Consider the following 15,189-nt stretch of genomic DNA (forward strand, 5'->3'; position numbering starts at 1 on the left):
TGATGCGAATAAAAAATTGCAATACTTATTGTCTGTCAAGAAAGTGAAGAAATTAAAAAGTGGCAACATCGTAGTGTCATGCCTTTTTTCTTAGATTGATTTGAAAGGGATGACACTACGATGTTGCCATTTTTTAATTTCTTCACTTTCTTGACAGACTATATTATATAATATATGTGTATCACAGACTATATGGAACTCCGGAGTATTATAAGTGTTTTGTGATATTATATATTTTTACTTTTCATACTTTAAAACAACAGTAAATAAAGTTGGAAGTATTTAGGCATTTTTTACTACAGGATTTGGCAGCTTTTTGACCAAAGTAAGGCAGGATCTGTAATTTAAATATGGTCACGCCGCTTTCAAGCACTTTGATTTGACTTTCCTTCTAGGGACATTTCATCAATGAAGTCCAACATCTCAGATGGTGCAAGAATATTGGGTTGTATATGCTACTGCATGTACCAATAAAAGAAATAACTAAATATAAAAGTTACTATATTCATCTTGCTTTCAAACCATACAACAACAGTATTTCAAGTACACCACATTAAAAACTCTATAAAAATAAATTAGTTTCAATTTATTCCTCTTCCACCAATTCATCGTCTGTAGTAAATTCACTTTCGTTGCCCCCCTGAAACAAATAGGAGTTGTTTTATTTTTTGAACATCTTTTTCATAAAATTTTTGGGAGTTTGGAAGTACTAGTAACTGATGCCCGGTTTCTAACCGACGAAAATTAATAATTACTTAACGCCTCTAGTCCACCGACGCTGCGAACTGCGAAATATGAATCTTCAAAACCAATGCGAAACAGGAATAGAGCGAGATGCAAAATAACGCGTTGTCGTGTGGCGGATGCGACAGTAAATCGGTTCGCCGCTGTTTCGTAGTTCGCAGCGTCGGTGGACTAGGGGCGTAAATGTGATGAAGAATTTGACATAAGCCCGTACATTAACAGTCAAACTCTTTATTTCCAGGTTTGGTTAGGACAATGCAGGCTGATCATCTGATTGTCTGACAATTAAGAGGATACCACAGCGGCTAGAGAAATGAAAAAAAAGTACGTGTAATATCTATAGCTGTCTCCCTTACCTCAAGCCTATACCGCAGAACGCGATAGAGACAACTGCAGAAAATCCAGAAAATCAACGATTCGTTGTCCCCTGATTCCTTCTCCAAAACTTAACCGATTTAAGTACTTTTTTCATTAAAGATTAAAAAAAGGCTTGAGCTGTGTTCCTATGTTTTGCTTTTTTTGTATAATCTATCCAAATCTGTTTTCTGGACGTTTGAACACAGTGGAAAATTTGGCCATTTTTTTGGGTTTTTGAACGTTCATATCTTATTTAATAATTAAATTATGAAAAAAAAGAAAACATAGGGACATTGTATTAGTGGCCGTAGATATTCAGGAAAAAAATTATAACTCTACTAGCATTATCCAGGGAGGAAACAGGGGACAACGTTTGTATGGAAAAAATGGCGGTGTGGAATCCTCTTAAGATGATCCATGCGTCGAAGGGGGGGCATGTGAAAAGTCGGTCCTGAGCCTGATCTCTCGCCAGTCGTGTCGGTCCGTCCCACTGGGTTATGAGATTAAAGGAATAGAGAGTGCTCTTGTGTACTGCGCACACACTTGGGCACTATAAAATTACTCCTGCTTAACTGGCCTGATTTCAATGAAACCGGCGACCGTCACCGAAACCGGTGTGGGAGTTATTATTATACGTAAATCCAGGGCTGCTGCTAGCACGAGTTCGGCGGGGCTAAAATGGTCACATTTAGCAATTCCTCTCAATAAATTCAGCAAATGAATTGTCAAAACTGTGAAACTGACAAATGTCAAATCAGTACAAAAATACAGAAATGAATTGCAATCAGAGTTGCATTATGCGATTTTAGAAAAATGAATCATATTATGATTCATATCATGATTCTTCAAAGCAACCATTTTAGCCCCGCTGCTTGTGTGTTACCTGGTCGTCGTTTTCGGAGTCCGTGTCGCTGAGGTCCCACTGCGGGTGCTCCGCCGGCACTGCTGCTGCCTCTTTCACGTCCAGCTTCATGTCCTGTTGCTGGTCCATGCCGATGTACGAATCTGTACAATACATTTTATTTAAAATCAGCGGCCATACTCCCGAAACTGCTACCTTAGTCCCAACAGAATCAGAATCGAATCGAGAACCGAATCAGCTCGAGCTGTCAGTAGCAGCTCGACTTGGAACTAATTCGATCTCAACGGATTTTCCATCTCGTGACAGCTATCAAAGCGCACGATCTTGCTGCGGCTCAATTTGGAACTAATCAGACTCGTAAATCAAATTGGTATCAGTTTCGGGGGTAAAACGCTAGTGTAGATGTCGGGAGTACCAAAACTACCAAATCCTAAGATATCTGTTTGTTCTTTCTAGACAAAATTTGTATGCAAAAGTTACAGTATGATGGCATATTGATAGAAAGCTATGTTTAGCTCAGTCAACAAAGTAGTTGTAGAATGCGTGAGCGGGAACCTAAGCAATTTCTGCAGGGACTTATTCAGGGTGGTTAGGGACAAAATATACTAAAAGTCCTGACGTCTAGGAGGTGAGGGAGGGAGGGGGGGGGGGGATATTTCCTAATTCCACCGGGGAGGGAAAATAATACCATAGCGGACAAAAGCTAGTACCATCAAGGAAATTGATTCATAGGCAGTTGATAAACCTACGTCATTTGGTCGGATTATATCAAATCAATATTAATAATTGTGATCGGTCGGATAGGTTTGAATGGTGCAACCCTGCATCTTCATCCACACCGGCTCCACAGTCCCCGATATTCTGTGGACGCATACTAAGTACTCACATACGGTTTTGCTCAATCCAGCAATCACGTAGAGTAAAAACCACGGCTCGAGCTTTCGTCCACACATTCAGCATTGCTCGATACTTTTACTCCAGGTCGAAGGAAATTACATATACTTAATTCCATGGAGCCGGCTCGATGCGAGCTTTCGAGCTGTGAGTTTTACGGTCCACACGGTGGTTATTGCTCGATTTGGAGTAAAACTATCAAGTAAAACCGTATGTGAGTACTTAGCAGTGGTAAATTAAGGTGACAAAAGCTAACATACCTGATCTGAGACAACACGCCAGCGTGTAGACTCCGGGCCAGCGCGGCGCCGTGAACCGCAGCTGCAGCTCGGCGGTGGCGGCGAGCGCGGTGACCGCCGCCGGCGCCGTCAGCAGCGTGTGCGACTTGCGGTCGCAGATGTAGCACCACCAGTACTCCTGCTTGTCCTGGGAATTTACGGAGGAATTGAGTAGATGTTTGAAACGACTGAAGACTTAAAAAGCTCCGCCCGGTGTAAGGTTTCAGTCCCGAAATCAGCGGGCAGCTAGTTATCTAGTCTATCATCTAGTACACCGCGCGGCGAGCGTCTTTCGACGCATGTCCATGTAAATCTATCCTTTGGAACGCGCCGCCGCCGCTCCCGCCCTGCTGCCTGCTGATTTCGAGATTGAAGCCTAAGACTGGCCATAGACAGACCGCATATTGCGGACATGTCCGTGTAGATCGCCGCGCGGCAAATCGGTTTCGACTGCAAAATACGGTCCGTCCATACTCCATGGCCCGCCAGACAGATGTTTAACACGACTACGGACTAACCGCCGTACTCAGAGACATTTAATTATGATTAAGCTTCAATTTAATGAAGAGTTTGACACATAATGTATGGGGCTTATGTCAAAAATTTGAATTAATTACATTAAAGTAATTAATGTTCCACTCTGAGTGCGGCAGTAAGATTCAACGAAGCTCCGCCTGGTATAAGTTCCTAGATTTTAGCAACGCTTTTTGTACTGTTGACCCCGATATTTTGCTGGCTATGCTTAAAGATGTATTTGGCTCAGATAAGGAGATCGCGTGGTTTAGGAGCTACCTCGTCGGCAGACAGCAATGCGTCCGCGTAGATGGTAAAGACTGGGTTGTGTGATGTAGATGTCGGATTGCCACAAGGCGGAGTCCTCTCCCCCCTACTCTTTTCGATTTTTATAAATTTTATAACACCTCTGCTCTCATGTCAGTTCCATTTATACGCAGATGACCTTCAAATCTACTCCCAAGCTGAGGTTACTGAAATTGATGCCCTTATCCGCAAAATCAACGAAAATCTTACTACAATTTTTAATTGAATTTTTAATTGAAGCATATCTCATGGACTTACTATTAACCCAATAAAATCTCAGGCCATAATCATTGGCAGCACTAAGCAACTAGATAAACTCAAACATCTTACAGTTCCTCAAATCGTTTTGAATAATGTAGCCTTAAATATAACCAGTGTCGTCAAGAACCTTGGCTCCGCTTATATTTAATTAAGAAGTTACAATCTATACTTTTTCTAAAATATATTTGTGCAATTTAGATTTAAATATACCAATCGAGTCAGAGTGTCGTATGTCAGATGGTAGTGAGTTCCAAAGAGTTGTGGCCTTAACGGTAAAAGAATTATAATAGTAACCAGATCGAGCAAGAGGTGTTTCCAAAATATTATCCCTATCAGAGCGTAGGCAAAAATTATGACTAGCACCTAGAAATTTAAAGCGTTCCTTAAGATAAATTGGTGCACGAGGGTCATACAGAACTTTGTAAAGGAGAGTGAGAATGTGCTCCTCGCGCCGTAATTTGATGGGTAACCACTTAAGTTTTCGTCTGTATTCGGTAACATGATCAAACTTGCGCAACTTTGGATCCGTTGGAGTTGATTGATCAGTTTCTCACTGAGATCAATAAGGCAGACGTCTGCATAATCAATTATTGATAAGAGAAGTGATTGGGCAAGTTCGATTTTGCTTGTAATCGGTAAGAAATTTTTTAACCATTGGACGACTACGTTCAGTGGACGGCAGTAGGCTGATGATGAAGTCAAAGTATGAAATCCTTTCTATTTCTGTTAGCTACCACTATCAAGATTTTTCGCAGATAAAAACGTTGTTCGTCTTATTAAAATAAAGTTACTCACAAAAATTATATTTAAAAAATTTGTTCTAGGGCTATACTATAAGTCGGGTAATGTAAAAAATCTCATTAGGGCTTATGTTATCATAATATTAAGCACACATAACGTTTTTTTTTAGCCGCACTGCGTTGCGACTAACAGTACTGACGTTTCTAGTCGCGTAGCGATGTTGCCGCGTAATAATATTGGCTGTAATGAAAGTGTTTGAAATTCTATTTGCCACCAGGTGCCGCTTTGTAGCCTTGGAGTCTATCGTGTCAAATAGGCATATTATCGAGACACATGACAGCTATATCGTGACAGCAGTTTGACACACACAAGAACAGTTTGAGAAACTCCAACAGCTTCCAAACTTCTCAATCCTTCAACATTCAACATAACAAACACTCACCAAGGGGAAGTAGGGACAGTGCACGGGGTGTGAGCTCTTGGACCGTCCCTCGAGCCGCTCCCGCTTCTGTATCCTCTTCTGAAACTTGTCCCACTGGTCGTCGTCGTCCTCGTCCGCCGGGGACGACTTGTCGCGGGACTCCTCGTCGGAGCCCTCGCTGTTGGAGCCTGACGCGTTCGATTCGTCCTCCGAGTCTGAGCCTGAATGACATTTTAAAATCCGAATGAGAATACTGTTTAATTTGATTGGAGAACAGATAGATTTGAATTCCTTTTATGTATATTGTGTTATCATATCTATAGTGGCGCACAAGCGAATGAGAATATTTTATATTACAATTTTGCTAACTGGTAACACATGTGACATGACCAACAAAACGTATTTTAATTACTTGTAAACATACTTCAAAAATAAAACGATAAGGCCAACTTGGTCAATGATTTAGAATGAAAGTCTTGCAGATTGAAAAAAGTACCATCAAAAAAATTGATTCATAGGCAGTTGATGGACCTATGTCATTTGGTCTGATCATGATAGTTCAATGTAAGTTGACATCTGTCGGCTGAGATTGACATAACGCGACGAAATTACGTAGGTCCCCCATCTGCCTATGAATCAACTTCTCTGATAGTACTTACCTTCATCCTCCTTTTTCTTTTCTTTATTTTTTTTCTGCTCGGGCGTGGCTGTGGGAGCGGGAGCGGCGGGCGCGGCCGGCGCTTTCGCCACTTGTTTTGCCGCCGGTTTTTTCGCCTTCTTAGACGTCTGTTTTTTATTCTGCTTCATCCAAACCGGCCGTTTGAACTGGTCTTTTTTATCCTTATCATTCTTATCATTTTCAGCTTTTTCTTCCTTATCTCCTTCTTCATTGTCTCTGAAAAATGTTTATAAAACATATAATATAATAAGACATATAATATTATAACACATTATTTTGTTTTTATGCACTTTAATCTTAAATTTTTAAATGAAAACTTCTTTTTATTTGAACTAAGTAAGCCTTTTACTTAGTTCAAATAAAAAGAAGTTAATAAAATAATGATTTAAGTTCTTGAGTCACTTTATATTATCTTTTTCTTTAATTGATGTATCTCCAAACAGCTCTTTCATGTTGGTTCTCTTGAGAAAAACTGTCACTGTGACTATTGCACCTGCCGTTACTACTGTAGAGTTCTCGTCGTCAATAACTGAAATTAGAACATATTATAATTAAAAAAAATTGAATATTTTATAATTAATTTACAGGAAGTATACATAATATTATAAAGCATCCATCCATTAAACCGTCCATAACCCTAAGTTTACTCAGCAAAACTAAAGGAGGCAATATTGTATAATATCAGCTACTAATAAGTAATAACTTTATCTTTTATTTTTGACGAGCGACAGACGACAGTAAACACTATACTAGTAGCAACATTGCAGAGTTTTGGATTATTACCTTCTGTATTGACTTGGAAGTGTATGTACGGCATAGTCCCTAAAACCTTCATGACATCTTCATATTGTTTGTCGTTGAGGAACCGCATCATTTGTCTTCTCTCCTCTCCCGGGAGTTGGGCTAACTGTAACAACGACTTGATGTGTTTCTTGCGGTTTATAAAGTATTTCAAGTGATCTTCTGTGATGTATGGTAACTGTAGTAGTGGTGATTTGTACTCCCAAAGTCCTTGTACTATCATTGGTGACATTTTCATACAATTTTCAATTGTCTCTATAGTAGGTAAACGAGGGACTGAAAAAGAAAATGAATTATGAAAATATTCGTCGTGTAATATGTTCGTCTTCGCCCAAACGGCGGAACCGATTCTGCTGAAATTTGGTATGGAAATACTTTGAGTACCGAGAAAGGACATATGATACATTTTATCCCGAAAAAATGAACGGTTCCGGCGCGATAAACGAATTTTGGCGCAACGGAGTTGCGGGCGTCATGTATTTAAAATAATGTTAATGATATTTTCATGTATGCTGCTTTACATAATCTAAAATTATAAGCATAATGTGTATGTATTAAAATATAATAGACAAGACAAGACTAATAAAGATAAGCAAGTAATGTGACACTATAATAGTGTGTAGCTTAAATAAAATATAATTAAAATGTAATTCATTGTTATATAACTTACTTCTTCTAGCATATGCGAGAGCAATCAACTGATTAACACAGTTGACCATTTCGACTATGAGGTCGGGGCAACGAGACACAATGTACCGTCTGTCAACTTCCAAAGTGTCTTGCGGTAGTTTCATCCTGGACAGATGTGCATGAAGGAGAGCCCTCGCCTTTATACTGTAGGGACGACATAGGGGCTGTTCCTTATTTTTCTCACCGAGGTTTGGTAGATCTCGTAGTAACTGTGATACAAGAACTCTCATAAGAAAGAACAAAAAAATGGATTAAGCAAACTAAAGATAAATTATTTCATAGAACATTGATAGCTTTAGGGCGATTCCGCTATTATATTCCGCTATTTACTCTAAATCACTATCTCGAAGTTGAATTTCATTACATAATATTGACTGTAGAACATAAGTTTCTATTTCGGTGCAAAAAAAAAACAACAATTTTGAAATAGTTTTCAAACATTATTAAAGGAAAATTGCCATGGTTACACCCGCGATAAAAAAGGTACAAAAGTTTAGTTTTCTCGCTAAAATTTGTTGTTAATAATTTAAAACTTTGTGAAAGGAAGGAGAAATGTGAGGGAAATTAGAATTAATCATTGGAACAAACTATTTTATTATTTTTAATAAAAAAAAACAGAACCTTTAAAGTGGTTGCGCCCGTGATTGAAGCAGTACAATTGGAAATGCAACAAATTATGTTTTGACTATTGTAGTGATTTTCGTCTTATTTAATATTATTAAGGTAAACAATAACGTTAGATTATATTTGTTATTAATACTTTACATGTAATTACAAGATTTATAAAAATTTGAATAGAGTCACATCGTGTTTTATATTTTTCGAAATATTTCATGTATTACTTGATAGATGTTTTAAAATGAGGATTAAATTCTTTTATTTTTAAATATTTTAGAAGAAATGCTACAAACGACAGGAAAAATCATAAATATTTAATAATTTTCTTTGAAAAAAATATTTTTACTTATAATTCTCCCCTATTCTTTTAAATTATAAATATAAATTTCAATCAAAGGTGTGCTGTAGTTCGGTTTTATAACAATACATCAAAAAAGGTTTGCTTAAGTTACATTATTTAATTGCTTTTAGTGATTTAGATGATTTCTTTTCTCAGATCGATAAATGACTGATAGTTAACAAATAATAAAATTTTAAACAGTATTATTACAATTTACTAATAATATTATGTATTGCATATCAAAAATGTAGAAATTAGTCGCAGACTTATGAATAAATTCAATTTCTTTAGACTCGTTGCGTCCGCGATATTCTGATGTTGCACCCGCGATCGTGAAAATTGTTAATAATTCCTAATACTAATTACTTAAATTAATTGTATCTAGTTAAATCATTTCTTTGCCTTATACACTTTTGAAGTATGGGTTAATAAATTACTAAAAGTTGCACAATTAGCAGTATTCTCAAATGAACTCGTCCGAGTTCTTAATAGAGGACCAATTTGGTTGCACCCGCGATAGTACTTCAAACATGTTTTGTGGCTTTTCTTAGATTTAATGTCAGTTTTCATTTACAATTTATGATTGAACTAGTTAAAATGTATCCCTTCAAAAGATAATTTATTAATAAATGTGTTTTATTTTGTTCGTACGTTCGTACGTAGGACACTTTAAGTGCGTCAAAATGTTGCACCCGCGATAATGGAATCGCCCTTTAGCAATAAATTTTAAATCAATTATATAATGCATTTGGGTGCAAGAATGCACACACAAACACACACACACACACATAAACATACACACATGAAACTTACGACAACCCAATCATTTTAAACTCTCCAATGGAATTTTTAATGGAACATAGTCTGGTACCCGTAACACAAGTCCTTCAGGTACTTAGAACGGGGCCAGACTGACGTGGTGTGAAGCGTCCATAATTTAATTTAATTAAATTTTAAAGATTGATTAATACCAAAAACACTTTTATACTACAGTGCATATCCATTATCCATACTTTATATAAATATTTACAACTTACCATAGGGACTTCATCATTATCAGTTATCCTTTCGATCACTTCAGAATTATGTCTGCGATCAAACTCACAAGAAGCTGCCAATATCATTAGCGCCCTTTTCAGTGGCATTGAAGGTGTTTTATGACAAAAGTAGAAGTACATCTGTGTTGTATCCAACAAAACTTGTTCTCCAGAAAATCTAATAGATCTGTACCACCACATACCAACCTGAAAAAAAATATGTAGAATTAAATAAATAATCGGCCAAGTGCGGGTTGGATTCGCGCACGAATGGTTCTGTACCATTATAGATGAAAAATAGTAAAAAATGTGTTTTTGTATGGGAGCCCCCCTTAATTATTTATATTTTATTATTAATTATTAACCCGTCGATTGTGGAAAAACGAAACACAATAGAATTTCTATTGTGTCAGTATTTTCTGTACATTTCAAATACCTACCTGTTGTCATCATTGATAACGAGCAAAAATTTTTTGAAAAATCATGTTTGCTGTAGCCTCCCTTAAATATTTATTTTGTTTTTATTATTTGTTGTTATAGCGGCAACAGAAATACATAATCTATGAAAATTTCAATTCTCTAGCTATTATATAGACGGACGGACAGACATTGTAGTCTTAGTAATAGGGTCCCGTTTTTATCCTTTGGGTACGGAACCCTTAAAACTAAAACAGCCATACTGCACACAACACAGAAGCAATGAAATAAGTAATTTGGGAAAGTCAGAGAAATTTATTCATACACATACAAATATATCTTATGAAAGAATATTTTATCATAATATTATTTGTTACCTATAAGTTATTTTTAATATATTGTTATTATTGTATTATTTAAATACTTACAGCTGTTGGTAAAGCCACCATAAACACAAGAGCGTACAGCCCAAGTACCCAAACACTGTTTTCTTTCTCTACAATCCAACTAGGTAAAGCTATTCCAAAACTCATAGCGCCAGGTCCATCTGGGTTACCATATTTTTCCCAGTTTCTTCGAGCTTCTTCATCTGTTAAAGCCTACAAAAATATTGTATAAAGTAAATATATCCACACTAATATTAATCTCCCTATTTGTATGTTTGTTACATCTTCATTCTGAAAATGCTGAATCGATTTGGACAGAGAGATACTTTTAATCCTGGGAATGGACATTTACCTCGGCATAACTATGTTTTGCTGAGGTAAAGTGTATGGATACCACACATTAATAAAATTATATAAAAATCTAATAAAAGTTTAAATAATATAATCAGTCTTTATTAATATGATGTATGATATATATATATGAATACAAATTAGGTTTTGTAAAATAATATTGCTGCTTGAACTATCAGATACTATTTCAATTGCACCAAACCAAAACAGTAAGAGAAAGTATCTAATACATATTGTATGATGTATGCCACACATGGTGTCTGACTCCCACTTTTGTTTTATTGACATTGAAAAATATAATTAGTGGTACACTCACACACACAGACAAATTTAAATAATTTCATCAATTTAAATAATTTCATAAATCCTAACTATGTTTTGCTGAGGTAAAGTGTATGGATACCACACATTAATAAAATTATATAAAAATCTAATAAAAGTTTAAATAATATAATCAGTCTTTATTAATATGATGTATGATATATATATATATATATATATGAATACGAATTAGGTTTTGTAAAATAATATTGCTGCTTGAACTATCAGATACTATTTCAATTGCACCAAGCCAAAACAGTAAGAGAAAGTATCTAATACATGTATGATGTATGCCACACATGGTGTCTGACTCCCACTTTTTGTTTTATTGACATTGAAAAATATAATTAGTGGTACACTCACACACACAGACAAATTTAAATAATTTCATCAATTCAGTTAATAATAATAATATAGTAAAGTACAATATGTATTGATTTCAAAAACTTAATTGTATTATATAACTTACTTGATATGCTTTGGTAAGTCTCATAAATGCTTTTTCGTCCCCTGTCTCTTTGTCAGGATGGAGGATTAAAGATTGCTTTCTGTAAGACTTCTTAATTTCAGCTTGCGTAGAACCAGGGGGCAGCCCCAAAATTTCATATGGATCAAAGTTGGACATTTCATAGTCAAACTGAGACACTTTAACAGCCAAGAATCCAAGTAGCACCCATCCAGATATAATTGCCAGCATGATAAAGAAATTTTTCACCTTTTTGTAAGGTTGTGACTGCTCTATTATTATTTGTTTTTGCTTGCATGGTGGACATTGACATTGTTCTGCTAACTTTTGGGGATCTGAAAGTGAGATATTACTTAAGGGTAAGCTTTAGTCCGTAAACAACTTATAGTAAAATAAATCTTACAAGCACTAAAATCTAAATCATAACCAAAAAACTTTCTCAATTAAACGACACTCAACACAAAACACTTAATTAAAAGGTACCGTAGTAAAAAATCTTATTCAGACTTTTATAAGTTCCCGCTTTTGGGAAAAATACAGTTTATATAAAAAGGGGAAAACATAAAACTCACCTTCTTTCCTTTTTCGTGGCCAATAATAAAATGTCGCCGGGACTAATATTAAAGCGAGGAATGATAGAACAAAGTAAAAGAATGTGGAACCACTTTCATCGTATTCAAACTTTTGTCCACCCATTGTTATAATTTAAATCGCAACTTACATTACTTTAACTTGTTGAGAAAATCATTAAAACCGATAATACGAACATGAACAACGAATAGCCTGACGTGTCAATAAATGTCAACTTTGTTTTTTTTGTGGTATATTTATTTATAGCTATGGACAAACGTGTGGTAATCCTTAATGAAAAATAAATTATAAAGCGCCTAATCTACACGGTTTCAAATTGTAATGTTTACTGATAGCAATGACTTTTTGAGATTTAATTTCTAAAGATTTTGAGATCGTTATTTTTCAGATTTTTTTGTTTTTTTTTTGTGCTGATGACAGATTGTAGATGACTGCTGTCAAGTGTCAGTGTCAATCAAAATGTCATTAATTTTTTTTCTTATAATCATTAGATATTCGCTATCGTGCACAATTAGACTGGGTTGCACCAACTAACGTTGACTTTAACCTTAACTATAACCGGAAAAATTGACAGATGTCGTATGAGAATATGGGGTGTTTGGACGCCATATTTAACTTTAACTATAACCACGCCTCTGGTGCAACCCAACCTTAGTAGGTAGCCGTGTTCGTTTCATTTTTTTCGCAGTTTGGCAGCTGACTGTCAACTTCATAATTGAGTGTCATGTTCAATAACATCTTATCAGTTCAGACAGAAATTGTTAGGATTTTATTGAACATGACACTCAATTATGATGTAATATCCAGAAACATGCTCTTAATTGTGTTCCCTCTAAAACTCCATCGAAAGTTTTAGTAAAGCGTCTGCCACTTTACCGAAACGACCGACTTGACTTCTTGACCATATTGACTTTATACTAATTCAACGTTGACTAGACTTTAGAGTTGAGACCTGACTGATTTGACGATTTAGAAAAAAATTTATTATAGAATATTGTTTTCCCGCCATAATACCTATTATACTCGACACTGGCCATGGTTATCCGAAGTGCCATTATAAGAAAATAATGACATTTTGATTGACACTGACACTTGACAGCAGTCATCTACAATCTGTCATCAGCATAAAAAAACGAAAAAAATCTGAAAAATAATGATCTCAAAATCTTTAGAAAAATCTCAAAAAGTCATTACAAATTAAGGTAAAATTAACATTGCTATCAGTAAACATTACAATCATAATGTGTTTGTTATAATAATTATGTAATAGCCTTATATGCAAGTACTAGAATGAGTCGCAATTACAGTTTTATTTTTCAATATTTTAGATGGCTACCAAAACTATAGCAAGTGCTACAGTAAGAGCCGTTAAAAAGCGCGTCTTACCATCTAGGGCTGCTTTGGTTCTAACACCATCAGCTGTACAAAAAGTCAAGGAAATTATGGCCAAGGATGATGCAAAAGGTTTCATAGGATTGAAAGTTGGAGTAAGACAGAGGGGCTGCAATGGACTCTCATACACATTAGATTATGCTAAAACGAAGGATAAACTAGATGAAGAAGTTAAACAAGATGGAGTCACTATAATAATAGATAAAAAAGCGCAACTAACATTACTTGGTATATAAATTTATATTATGTTTTCATCTGTCATTGGTCATTCTTATATATAAATATTTAATTCAAAATATATTTTATCTTTCCAGGTACTGAAATGGACTTTGTTGAAAACAAATTATCTGCAGAATTTGTATTTAATAATCCAAACATTAAAGGAACTTGTGGCTGTGGAGAATCATTTAGTATATAAATATAATCTGATTTTAGAATTTGCTATGTAATAACACTTTTATTAGCTTAGCACAAAGGCTTATGAAATTGTGCAGCTTAAAAATTCTAGTAAAAATGATTATTTGTGAAAAGACAAAATACAGAGGTTTCTTAATACCTGTCACTGGTATTAGTGTTATAATTTTATAATATAGTTCATGGCTATGAATAATAAAAACTATGGAAATGTAACTCCCATACCTCAACCGTTTTGAATTTGGTTCTTTTTTGCACACTTAAATATGACAATAGCTACAAAACACTATCATTCAAATTTAGGGAATAAAGCCGTTGACAGTAATTGTCACTTGTATAAAACACAAAATTCTGTACCAAATACATGCATTAAGTATGTATGGGTCACATTTTGTAGACTCGTGGACAACATTTTTGACACAGTTACTATTCCTTAGTTTATATTATTATTTGTAGGTTCATGGTCATATTTAAAGAATATTGAAAAAAATATTTTATCATAGGTACTTAGGTTTGTGTTGTTTAGCTTTTTAAAATTTATTTAGTTAATAAATATGTAAATAAAGTTAATTATTGTTGTTTTATTTTCCTAATGTATTACTTTTAAATACTACAGACTCTCCAAAATATATTTCGGAGTTATTAACAAAAAATGTAATACTTTTTTTTTTTTGCAACTTACTTTCTTTTTAACTTTTGCGCTTCCGATACATTTTTTTAAACGTCGTACTTCACAGCTTTATCTCTAAATTTCGCCATTTCTACTTCTCGCTTAGACCAGCGGTCGGCAAACTTTTTGCAGGCAAGGGCCACAAAGTGGCAAAACAAACTAAGGTCGCAGACCTCAAACTCGTATTAACCCTAGAAGCTCACTATACCTACACATAATGAAGGGAAGAAGTTTGTAATAAAATAACACAAACAGCTACGTTCTTAAGAGGCAATTACTACTGGCAATATTAGAAAACACTGTTTTTCATACCTACGTCATAATATAACTTAATCATAACCACTGAACTGACCTCCATTATTGTTTAATGGAGGTCGTGATCATAACACATTCACGGGCCGCAAGTAAGACGTTCGCGGGCCGCGTGTTGCCGACCGCTGGCTTAGACTAATAGACCAATTTGGTCTAAATGCTTTATAAATATTACAAAGCTCGAATCTTATATCTTTAAACGAACAATTCTTGTATAAAAACAGTAAAGAAAGTATCCGGCTAATCGTTAAACCGCCGCATTACAAAACGGCCCGGTTGTTTAAAACAGCTAGCCGTAATGTAATACGGCGGATTATACAATTCGCC

General features: G+C 35.3%; 2 protein-coding genes across 3 annotated transcripts; one reads left to right on the forward strand and one right to left on the reverse strand.

The window, feature by feature from the left end:
• Positions 1 to 484: 484 nt before the first annotated feature.
• LOC121731040 (translocation protein SEC63 homolog) lies at positions 485 to 12,271 on the reverse strand. Its single transcript, XM_042120359.1, has 12 exons — positions 12,056 to 12,271; positions 11,487 to 11,818; positions 10,388 to 10,558; positions 9,543 to 9,749; positions 7,528 to 7,756; positions 6,840 to 7,133; positions 6,459 to 6,585; positions 6,037 to 6,272; positions 5,399 to 5,598; positions 3,118 to 3,283; positions 1,985 to 2,106; positions 485 to 640 (listed from the first exon to the last, which is right to left on the reverse strand). Exons 1-12 carry the CDS (start codon positions 12,177 to 12,179, stop codon positions 587 to 589), a joined length of 2,262 nt encoding a protein of 753 aa, XP_041976293.1. The 5' UTR covers positions 12,180 to 12,271; the 3' UTR covers positions 485 to 586.
• An 886-nt stretch (positions 12,272 to 13,157) lies between these two features.
• LOC121730912 (iron-sulfur cluster assembly 1 homolog, mitochondrial) lies at positions 13,158 to 14,450 on the forward strand. 2 transcript variants are annotated; one of them, XM_042120124.1, is made up of 4 exons: positions 13,170 to 13,276; positions 13,403 to 13,694; positions 13,781 to 14,058; positions 14,337 to 14,450. In XM_042120124.1, the coding sequence occupies exons 2-3, from the start codon at positions 13,403 to 13,405 to the stop codon at positions 13,882 to 13,884; spliced, it is 396 nt and encodes a 131-aa protein (XP_041976058.1). In that variant the 5' UTR covers positions 13,170 to 13,276; the 3' UTR covers positions 13,885 to 14,058; positions 14,337 to 14,450. The 2 variants fall into 2 exon arrangements, with proteins under 2 accessions (XP_041976059.1, XP_041976058.1); XM_042120125.1 differs by lacking the exon at positions 14,337 to 14,450 and having other exon boundaries at positions 13,158 to 13,263; positions 13,386 to 13,694; positions 13,781 to 14,034.
• Positions 14,451 to 15,189: the final 739 nt, after the last annotated feature.

Source organism: Aricia agestis, chromosome 10, assembly GCF_905147365.1.
Source record: "Aricia agestis chromosome 10, ilAriAges1.1, whole genome shotgun sequence".
NCBI lineage: Eukaryota > Metazoa > Arthropoda > Insecta > Lepidoptera > Lycaenidae > Aricia > Aricia agestis.

Coding starts and splice junctions, on each gene's coding strand:
- LOC121731040 (XM_042120359.1), bottom strand. CDS start 12,179: ATGGGTGGACAAAAGTTTGAATACGATGAAAGTGGTTCCACATTCTTT. Junction 7,757..9,542: donor ATAATGATGAAGTCCCTATG/GTAAGTTGTAAA, acceptor CTTGTATCACAG/TTACTACGAGATCTACCAAA. Junction 2,107..3,117: donor GGCGTGTTGTCTCAGATCAG/GTATGTTAGCTT, acceptor TGTATTGTACAG/ATTCGTACATCGGCATGGAC.
- LOC121730912 (XM_042120125.1), top strand. CDS start 13,403: ATGGCTACCAAAACTATAGCAAGTGCTACAGTAAGAGCCGTTAAAAAG. Junction 13,695..13,780: donor AGCGCAACTAACATTACTTG/GTATATAAATTT, acceptor TTATCTTTCCAG/GTACTGAAATGGACTTTGTT.